The sequence below is a fragment of the Anser brachyrhynchus genome (genome assembly GCF_964034855.1).
Source record: "Anser brachyrhynchus genome assembly, chromosome: 1".
Classification (NCBI taxonomy): domain Eukaryota; kingdom Metazoa; phylum Chordata; class Aves; order Anseriformes; family Anatidae; genus Anser; species Anser brachyrhynchus.
The window spans coordinates 19246555-19258194 of NC_137694.1; the positions used below are offsets into that span (position 1 = coordinate 19246555).

The 11640-nt window shown below is 40.0% G+C and overlaps 1 protein-coding gene across 1 annotated transcript; it reads left to right on the plus strand.

The window, feature by feature from the left end:
- The first annotated feature begins 1978 nt into the window (after positions 1-1978).
- LOC308179295 (uncharacterized protein) lies at positions 1979-7494 on the plus strand. The gene is made up of 2 exons (XM_080559238.1): positions 1979-2612; positions 5750-7494. The coding sequence occupies exon 2, from the start codon at positions 5798-5800 to the stop codon at positions 7202-7204; it is 1407 nt and encodes a 468-aa protein (XP_080415364.1). The 5' UTR covers positions 1979-2612; positions 5750-5797; the 3' UTR covers positions 7205-7494.
- Positions 7495-11640: the final 4146 nt, after the last annotated feature.

Sequence of the window (11640 nt, forward strand, 5' to 3'; positions counted from 1 at the left end):
GGTTAACAATTGAAGTGGTTGTGGTAAATTAGCTTTGTCTAACAGCCAAACTCCCACCCAGCTGCTCACTTACTCTTCTTAACTTAGTGGGACGGGGGAGAAAATAGGAAAAAACAGTAATGAGAAAGCTCATAGGTTGAAGATCAGATCTCACCTTATAAAGATCCCATTAATGCTCATCTATTAAATTTTTCTATTTTGTTTGCTACAGAAGTCTTTGTGATACATGAATTCCTGAAAAAGGAAGGGAAGGCAGGAGGTCAGGAAGACAGCAAGGGAGAAAGGAAGGAAGAGAAAGAGAAAGAACAAGAAGGAAGGAAGGAAAAGGTACTGATGTGTAAACACTGAGTAAATTGAATTCTTCAGCACCTCAAATTCATAGCATTAGGATCTTTGCATATATAACAGGAAAAAAAGAATAGAGTACTGTTTCTTGAAATTTCAAGTGAACAAAACAATTATAAATTAATCTACAGTTCTGGTATGTATTCTGAGGTATTTCTCACCTTTCTCTCTCTCTCTTTTTTTTTTTTTAGCTGTTCTGTAGACAACCCAACTCAAAAATTTGAAACAAAACTCCTAATTTTGGCCTTGTGAAGGTAGAATTCCTTCAATATTTTCCATATAATTCCATACACACTACAAGATAACTATCCTCATGATCTTTTTGAAAGAAGTTCATTTTTATTTTTATTCTTTTCACATTTGTTTTAAAATTACTTTTAAATAGCAATTTTTATGCATTCTTTAGCATGAAGCTAAAATAGCCACTATGTCATATTTGGGAACATTTGTAGCCAGAATGTTTTGCAGTCTACACAGGACAACACTCTTTCCTGAAATTCTTTGAAACCTTGCATTAAGGCAGATGAAGCAGAAACACAATTCTGTAGGATATGTTAATTCTGTGTTAATAATGAAAAATATATTTTCTGATTGTTTTTTGATACCATTCTAAAATTTAGTTCTTTATAATTATAATATCTGCTCTCTTACTGCTACTCGAAAGAGTGTTTCCAGCTACACAAAAAGCCATGCCTATCTAACTGATTATGTAGCGATGAAGTGAAACTGATAGTACATATGCTCTTAAATGCAAGAAGCAGGCTAAAATAAATAAATAAATAAATCATTCAATACATGTAAACTATTTTACACATATTGATATTTCACAGTTTAGTTTTTAATTCAATGGATCCTTTGAGATGTTTCTATTTGGCTCTCCGTCTCATCCTTGTGAACATGATGTTGGTTACAGTTATTGATCGTTATGTAAAAATTGTGTTCCTATCAACTTTATCAATCATTTTCTTTAATGTCAATACCATGATATCCTCTTTATATCAGCAGTGAAACTAGCTCAAATATGACAAAAATAATCTAAAAAATGAAATAATAATAAAAAGCAATGAACTGACACTATTAGAGGATAAGGTAAAACAGATTATTTTTCTAAATCAAACATGTTTGTCTCTTATATTTAACTTCCCCCGTTTCTGCTTAGAAGATTTTTTTTCCTTTTTTTTTTTCTTTTTCTTTTTCTTTTTCTTTGTTTTCCATCTCAAGATTCTGATTATTTGTAATGAAGTTCATATTAAAACTATCATTTGGTAACAAATTCTTAAATATCTAAAAAAACCCTGAGTTTTGAAAAAGGTTCAAACTGATATATATGACTAGGTGTTATATCAAGATAAGTGTCAGGGAATATCAATTCTGTCCTCACAGGCATTGATAATTCTTCCAATTCAATGCTTTTCTAGCTATCCTAAAATTGTTAAATGTGTCCTACTTTCATTATTATCCTGCAGTGATAATGTTTATTATTATCCATGCAATGATAATATTCATGTGAAAAAGAAGTGGTAATGATGAGGGCAGAATGAACAGGAAGAAGGGGATGTCCAGGTCTTCGAATACCTAAACTGCCACTCTAACAGTAGTTGTACACTTCATATTATCACTCTGGATAGGCAAATGTTGGGGACTGGCTCGCTGCGCGTAATCACATTGATATCATGCAGCTGCAAGATAAGGAAATGGCGGATTACCGCACCCAGCTGGTCTAGAGAAACAAGAGCAAAGACACGTACGCAAGGCTTGTCTGGGAACTCTTGTGAGAAATCCCAGGCAATTAGAAACAATGATAGTAGAGGGCAGACTGCCCTGGGAGTTATAGTTAGATTAGAAATGGGAACTAGCGGATAGAAGAATGCGGAACTAACAGATAGGGCAGTAGATGATGCTTACCAATAAGGAGCTTGGCTTTTGCAATATGTATGAGCTAATTATTCTGTACACGATAAAAGACAATTGAGCTATCCATTAAAGCTGAAGCATACTTAACACTCATATTGAGCGTTTGTGTCTTCCCTCCGTCGACAACAAATGGCGCCCGAACAGGCCTTGCTGGACGAGAACCCTGAACGAGTAAGCCGGTATTAGGCGACGGAGTACAAGGGGAAAGCCGGTTCTGACTACGTAACCCGGAATCCGCGGAACATAAGATTGGGGCGAGCAGAAGGCGACTCGGGAAGAGCGCCCGGGACGAACCCATAGCGGGTCCCGCCGGAACGCCGCGCATGGAAGCTTTCTACGGGGGCAACGGCACCGTGAGTAAGCATGGAGAAACAAGCGGCAATTAATTTACTTAAGTGCTTTTTAGAAAAGCGTAAGACACGCTTTGCACGGGGGCAACGGCACCGTGAGTAAGCATGGAGAAACAGGCGGCAACTGATTTACTTAAGTGCTTTTTAGAAAAGCGTAAGACGCCAGATATAGATTGTCATAAAGAATTACAGGGGTTAGTGGCCTATGGGGTGGCGAAGGGCTGCTTTGTTAACCCTGACACATTGTTTGAGGAGGATGAGTGGCGTAAGTTTGGTGATATATTGTTTGAGGAACTGATTAGTGAGAATAAGACGGCTAAGAAGCTGGCAAAACCATGGCGGGCTGTTACGAACGCTTTAACGATATATCGGGTGGAGCAGAAAGTGGCAGCCGCTGCGACACAACGGCTGCGCAAAACGATGCGGGCAGATGAAGAGACCAATCCGTACCCCCTCCCTCCATCAGTCCGGCAATTCACTATGAAAGCCCCCGGGGGAGGGGAGGAGGGAGCACAACCCAGTGCGCCTCCTCTACCCCCGGCCCCCGGGGGAGGGGAGGAGGGAGCACAACCCAGTGCGCCTCCTCTACCCCTGGAAACTCCCGAGGGAGAGGCGGCAGGCGAGGGGAGACATAAGAATCCATTTTTGAAAGATATGCGACTTGAATCAGGGGGGTCGGAGAGAGCAGGACTCTGGGTGAAAATAGCAGGGGAGGCGTTACGTGAAGGTGATGTGGGGGCAGCGACAGAGCTTGTAGGCGCCTTCCCCGTGGTGTATTCTCCACCAAACGCCCAGGGCCAGATAACTGTTACTATGACAAATCTGGACTGGAAAATACTGACCCAATTGCGTGCCACGGTAAATGAGTCAGGAATACGTGGGGAGCCAACGAAACAGATGTTAGACTATCTGTGGTCCACTAACGTGTTGCTCCCCGGCGACATTCGTAATATCATGAAACTAATACTGACGCAGCATCAGATCCTGCTGTTTAATGCCCATTGGCAATCAGCTTGTCAGGAGGAAGTTGCGGTGCAACGTCAGCCCGGAGATCCATTATACGGGGTCACGCTGCATGAGCTTTTGGGGGTAGGGGAAAGTATTACTCAGGGACTGCAGGCTAGTCAGTCGCAGGTATTCGCCGCCCTTGCCCCCCTGCAAAGTGGAAAAGGACCTCACTCGTCGAGAAGACCTGCACTACGCTGCTATCGGTGTGGCATCGCGGGTCATATGAGGAGGCAGTGCGGGACAGCGAACGTGTGGTGCCCTCATTGCCAATCCAACTCGCACAACGAGACCGTCTGCCGGCGGAAGACCCAGGGAAACGGGAAGACCAGCGGGAACCGCCGCCCCGCGATGACACAAAAAGCGGCTTTTCCCTCAACAGCGGCGGCAGCTGCGGAGACTCCAACCGAGACGAATCCTTTCACCTCCAACCAGCCACCAGAGGGAGCCTGGGGATTGGACTTGGCAACCGCAGTAAATGTGACTTTGATGGACAATAAGCCTGTTGGGGTGAAAACAGGCGTTATGGGACCTGTAAAAATTAATAATGAGCCTGTTGGAGCACTTCTGATTGGAAGGTCATCGGCGACATTAAATGGGGCTTTAGTGTTAACAGGACTTATTGATAAGGACTTTACTGGGGAAATACTAATTATGGTATCGGCCATGTTCCCTCCTTTGCATATACCAAAGGGAACCCGATTGGCTCAATTGGTGCCTCTTCCACACTTGACAGAAAAGGTTCCCCCGCTGCATAGTCAACCGCGACAATCGAGAGCATCTGGATCAACAGGAGGAATGGCAATGTCAACAATAGGGTTGAAACAGAGGCCCCGGAAAGCGGTTGACGTGGCATATGGGGGCATTGCTTGGACTTTCCCAATCCCCATCAGGTGGAAGATGGAACAACCTGTATGGGTTGAGCAATGGCCACTAAAAAGGGAAAGTCTAGTCCAGGCACATGCCCTGGTAAAGGAACAGTACTCTCAAGGACACTTGAAACTATCTGTTAGCCCATGGAACACCCCTATTTTTATAATAAAGAAGAAGTCGGGGAAGTATAGGCTGTTACATGATCTCCGAGCCGTCGACAAATAGGGTTTTTCTAGCAACAGTAATAGCATGTGTAAGGTGTAATTGCCCGGATAGCTCAGTCGGTAGAGCATCAGACTTTATAAAAAAAAAAAAAAAAAAAAAAAAAAAAAAACAAAGGGGTCAATGCCACACGTGCTCCTTATTGCAATGCATCTCTTTGCTGTCATTATACAAACTATAATAGCATCCTTCCTTGCGCCAGGAGCCGCTCTGCTCGGCTGTGGGATCGACTGTGGAACGGACGCCCCTAGGTGCACCCCGAGCATTTTTCCTCGGAGGGGTCTCCACTCTCAGCCGCTCACCACGGGAGCAGACAAGGACCTCCTGAAGCTGCACACAAATTATTTTAAGTGATGTTTTCTTGTGGTATGAATGAGAAGTGCAAGAGGCCTCTCTGCATGATTGTGTGATTGTGTGATTGTGCTGTGCGAGTAAGAAGCAGTATCGCTGCGAAGCAACATTCCTAGCGCTTAGTGGCTTGTTGACTGATGTAGATTCTAGTAGGCACACTACTTTACAATCGTAGTTCTGCATGAGATTTTTTGACCCTGTTGCTTATTGTACCTTGCTTATTGCAGTGTCTGCGGTGATTGATAGAAAAAATCTATAGAAAGCGTTTGGTTGATTGAAAATAAAAAAGGGGGAATTGTGGGAAAGGAATTCACAGGTGGCTTCGTGCTGTTTCACACGTCCCTGAGTTACAGATAATGAGGAAAACAGTCGACAACACGGAGAAAATCATCCTTCTATATTACACTAGGTTCTTAAGGACAATTTCCTTTTTTCTGTGTAAATGAAAAGCACCAATTAAAATATAAGGTCTTGGTTACTTTTTAGAAGTGTTACACTAACAGAAAGCCTGGTCATATTTTTGTATTATCGGTGTTCATGGTTCTGTTATGGGGACAAGGGGTCTGTTAAAGTAGTGGAATACAGTTCTACACTCAATCTAAGTTTGATTTTTGTAACCTAAATTTAGATTGTAAGAGGCAATGTTGTAAAAACAGCGAGAGGTTATGTTTGTGTCTCTACTCCCTCAGGTCCAGTGTGGGTGCCTAGCCGATGCGTGAAGCCTGCACTCCAGGAAAATGGATCCAGACAACGAAATGCTGATTCTGACTCTGCATCTAGTGCTTCTGATCCACCTAGCACAAGGACTCACGCAGATTGAGCCCCACGACAATATATGGGTTACTTGGGCCAACTCCACCGGTCAGTCTGCATTCTGCCTGTCTCTTGCCAAAGCGACCGATCCCTTCCGCACCTGTTTGTTCGGGGTCCCAATAGGGGACAAGAACGAACTGAAACAACTGTTAGCGCCGTACACCGCAAGTACGGAGTTATTCCATCTATCATCTAATCTCTCCGATGCCGTCGTAGCGGCGCTAGTGGCTCTGAACACAAGCTTGCCGTGGGATCCCCAAGAACTGGATTTGTTGGGATCAGTGGCGGTAGGGAACACCAGTAATAACTGGACACAGACGTGCTTTATGTGGAATAAAGGAAAACAAAATATGACTCAATGGACTAATGTGACCTCTCACACAAGGGGGTTCGAAGCTAATAGCAGCTATTGCGGGTACAACGACACCACCAACACCACCATGGGGGCATACGGGAACGAGTCAAGCACATGGCCAAGGCAAACTGCTAAGGCCTTACCACCTGGTATATTCCTGATCTGTGGAGATCGAGCCTGGCAGGGGATTCCAGCAAATGCACACGGTGGGCCGTGCTATTTGGGACGCCTGACCCTGTTTGCCCCTGATCTACATAGTCAAGAGCTGCGAAACATCACTCGACAATGGAAACTCCGGACGAGGCGCAGTCTAAAAACCTTGGGGAGTGACTGCGATGACCAGGTCGAACTCTGGGGTCCTGCTGAAAGGTTTTTTTCGGCGGCACTTGTGCCTGGAGTGGCTGTGGCTCATGCTATGGCTAGTCTTGGGAAACTAGCTTGTTGGGCTGTAAAACAAGCAAATGTGACTACGCAGGTACTCACAGAAATGGCCCAGGACCTGGATAGCTTGCGACACGCTGTGTTACAGAACAGAGCGGCGATTGATTTTCTACTGCTGGCACAGGGCCACGGGTGTGAAGAGCTCGAAGGAATGTGCTGTTTTAATCTCTCAGACCATGGCGAATCAATCCACAAGCAGCTGAAATGGCTGAGAGACCACACCAAGAAGATAGTGGTCCAAGATAATTGGCTTGATAGACTGTTTGCAAATTGGTTTGGGAACATGGGGGGTTGGATATTGGGTCTGATAAAAGAAGGGTTACGCTTACTGCTAATAATTGTCCTAATTATAATAGCGGCGCGAGTAGTATTTAGTTGCCTAATAAAACGGCTCGAGCAGTTAACTAGTAAGGTTTTTCTAGCACAAAATAAAAACGGGGGAATTGTTGGGGACTGGCTCGCTGCGCGTAATCACATTGATATCATGCAGCTGCAAGATAAGGAAATGGCGGATTACCGCACCCAGCTGGTCTAGAGAAACAAGAGCAAAGACACGTACGCAAGGCTTGTCTGGGAACTCTTGTGAGAAATCCCAGGCAATTAGAAACAATGATAGTAGAGGGCAGACTGCCCTGGGAGTTATAGTTAGATTAGAAATGGGAACTAGCGGATAGAAGAATGCGGAACTAACAGATAGGGCAGTAGATGATGCTTACCAATAAGGAGCTTGGCTTTTGCAATATGTATGAGCTAATTATTCTGTACACGATAAAAGACAATTGAGCTATCCATTAAAGCTGAAGCATACTTAACACTCATATTGAGCGTTTGTGTCTTCCCTCCGTCGACAACAGGCAAATGGTTTAAAATCTTGGGTACATTACTTTAAAGGTAAACAAGCTGACACTGAAAAGCAGAAACAGGAAAGCCAAGGGCAAGCAAAAAAAGATATAGAGAGTAATGGAAAAGTAAGGAAGCAGAATTAGTTCTGGGAAGAAAATATTAAAAACACTAATAAAAACACAATAAAAAGTACTGGTCTTTGTGGATGTCTACTTTAGTTTTGTTAAAGCAAGCCGTATGCGTGCAATGGATGTTGAAAGCTAGCCCAATCCACGATATCACTTCCCTTTAGGTAATGTCTGTTTGTAGCTCTTATAAGATGACAACAAAAACATATAATAACTAAATTCCTCATGGCATCTATTCCAATTAGACACATGTTGCAGTTGGTTAATGGGCCTATAGTGATGCTCCTTAGACTTTGTGTATATTGAAGTGAAAGAGAACATAAAGACCTAGGGAAGTTCTACGGGGAACTTCTTTCAGCTGGCTTCTCATGATGTAAGATTTGTAGATTAAAACTGAGTTCCTACTAAACAGTCTTTACCTACAATAACATCATCATAAGATTCACATATATTTTTCTGGACAAAAAAAAAAAAAAGTGTAAGATGAATTTCAAGTAACCTTGAAGTAGGCTTTAATTTATATGTTCTGCTAATTCAGAAAAGCTAATTAATTTGGTTCTGCTTTTTTGATTCAGTTTGCTTGAATTTAATGCTTATGTTTGGTAAGCAGACGGATAAAGAGATAAATGGGTCACTGTATTTATGACTGCTCATTATTTCTTTTAATATCCATGTTGATTAGTGTAAATTCTGATTACAATTAAAATGCTTTTATGCCATCTTAGCAGTAATTGACTGAAACAGGCATTTTGTACTTTGATTCTACTTGTTAAGTAATTGAAAATCACAAACCATTTCTTGACAATTCTTTTAATCAGTAAGTTCTTTTTCAAGTGTTTAGAAATAGTTAAAGAACAAGCTCATTCTCAGATGTGAAAATTCTTGTAAATTTTTCAACGTTCTTTTCTCTCTTACTTTCTTTCCACTTCCATTAGTTTTGCATAAGGTAAAATTCAAAAGAGAAAACATAACATTCTCAATTCTATGCCAACTCTGTCCAAAGCCTAGCCTAGAGTAAACTGGCCTCTTTGCAGGTATAAATTGCATTGATATCAACACCTGCCTTTCTGCAGTTGTGTTGTAATGCATTGAAAAATGCTCCTGATTTGCACTTGTATCTAGCAGATTCTGTTCAAAATATGTACACGGTTATTTTCATAGAGTCATAGATTTATATTTTCTCAAGTTGTTTCCCACTCTCATACTTTTCATTCACAGACTTTTGTGTTTTCCTCAACACCATCTTTCCCCAAACCTCAAAAATGGATCCAGATTCTAGTTAAGTACAGGTGAGAGTCTTAGAATTAAGTTCTTGTTAATTTGATTGTTGTTTTTTTTTGTTTGTTTGTTTGTTTTTTTCATCAGGTAATGATAGTTGGAATTCATAGCAGAGTCCAGGGTTTTGTATTCATAAAAAATTAGTTATTGACCATAATGATTTTTTCCTTCCCATAATCATTCTGTATCAAGACAATTTAGTTTTCTTATCTGCTGAGTTGGCATAATCTTACAAATCATGGAGTCTGTATTCCATCTTTGTCAACTCCATGATCAAAGTTTCAGATCCCACACAACATGAAGAAATATGTCTGCAACAGACAGGCCATGACTCACATTCTAAGGACCAGACTTTTGAGGACAAAGCAAATATGTTTGGGCTGTTCTCATTTTGCCATTCCTAGTCTTCTGTGGACAGAAATAGAAGAGCATGTATAATTACCCAACCTGCCACCTGATACTGCTGATCAGTATACCTTCTTTGACAAGGGAGATGTTCACATGATATCATAATAGTATTTAATTATTTCACCTACTATCATACTTCTTCATTGCTACATTTTCCTCTCATTGATTTTAACATTATTTATAAAACTAGCTAAATTTTGTACAGTGAATTCAACAAAATTATATTTCTGATATCATTATGAAACAGGTTATTAAGTCAATTATCCATTTTGAGTTATATTTTGAGATCAAATTTCTACTCATATTATTTATTTTCTGTAGGTAATTCTCAGACCACACCATTCAAAACAGAAAAAACTATTTTTTTAAAAAAACTTCCAATATCAATTTTATTCACTTGAATTAAAGAACATAATATGTGAAAACATTGTACTTTTCTGTTTCTGATATTCCACCCAAGGACAGAGATCATTTTTCATATAGTAAAACACTTCTGCTTTCAGCAACAGGACTTTCCTATATTGTTTTCAGAAGCCAAATTTCTACTATTGTTTTAGGTAGTCTTCAGTATGGGTAACATTTTCTTAGACTTTTGTCAGTCCTAAGGCCAAAAATAAATAGTTTCTAAGACATCGTGTTTGAATAAAGTCAAGTATTTTCATACAGGTTTTGTTTACACAGGGATTTTCAAGATACATAAGCTTGATGAAGAAAGTATGGCCATTACAGGTATGTTTAAAAACCTTGCATTATTGAAGTTAATGATGGGATGAGGTAGCCAGCAGCAGCTCATGTCAGTGAGGCAATCAAATGGAAACTAAATACTTGATAAAATACTCTTTGATGCATCCTGTCGATGAACATTATACAGTTTCTAAAAATTTTAATTCACTGTACAACTTGTTATTCTGTTTTATTTTTACAGCTTATATGTAAAAAATAACAGTTAATGGGTAATATGCTATTTCAAAGGTAGATGAACAGAAGCGGCAAAAGGAAATGCTGGATTTTGACTATTCAAGAAGTGTAAGTACTGATAAAGTATGGATTAGGTAAGTGCTCAGTGACAGACTAAAAATTGACTGAACTGCTGGGCTCAAAAGACCGACCAGGAGCATGAAGTCCAGCTGTAGGCCAGTCACTCCTGGTGTGTCCTGGGTCTCATACGAGGACCAATTCTGTTTAAACTCTTAGACACTGGAACACAGTACACCCTCATCGAGCTTGCAGCCGATACAAAACTGAGAGGAATGGCTGAAAGACAAGATAGGTATGATAGGTATTATTCATTTTTTAGATATTCCTTCTGATTAGAAAATAGTTCTGAAAAATATTTAGTTATATTAGACATAAAGATGACTACTTAGGACTTTATTAAGATGCTGAGAACATTTCTCTTAAGTGGACATGTTGATAATACTTCCCTGAAACTAAATCTGTTTGTGGTAGATATCTACTATTTGTGGTAGATATCTTTTGATTTTGCTATGACATTATAATCTTCTGAAAGTATAATACTATATTGTTTATTATTGTTATTTTTTCACATTAAGGAGTAAAAAGTGTGATACATGAACAGAAACTTTCACACATACAATTATGGGTGTATGTGTGTGTACAGAAGACCTGCAGAGCTCTTGAAAGACTAAAGCTTCTCAAGGTTTTGGAAGAATAATAGATAAATTGCTCCCTTTAAATATTTCCTGCTACTGGAAAATACTTATTCAAGTATGAATAACTGTAAGATAATATAATAGCCCATTAAATATTATTTTTGAACCCTTTTTTTGTTTGTTTTGTAACTGTGTACAGTAAGATGACAAAGTACCAATATAAATATTTTAATGAATTTAGGAATCAGAAGGAAAAATAAAGAATTATAAATACTTTCATGAGATTTCCCAGCGTTGTAGAAAAGGTAATTTAAGTAGCTGCTGTCTGGAGGTTAAAAAATTTGGCTTCCTATGCTTCCATTGTTAGTGGAATAACCCATCCAGAATTCAGAAGTCAATCAGAACTCACAAGAAAATAAACTTCATACATCTTCCGTATTATACACTGACGATCAGAATGAATTCTAAACATTTAAACAAACTTGAATATATACTGGTTCTGAGGTAAAACAAAAATGGTCCTTAAAGATACCATTAATCTAAATGGTAGGAACATTTGCTTAAGCCAAGATGAGAAGATCGTTAACAGAGTTCAGCAGCAAGGGAGAAGAAATTCAATCAGTTCTGTCTTCACCAGTAGATATTAAAAAGAATAAATTAAATGTTAACCACTTGATCACATAGGTGTTCTGTGTAGTAAA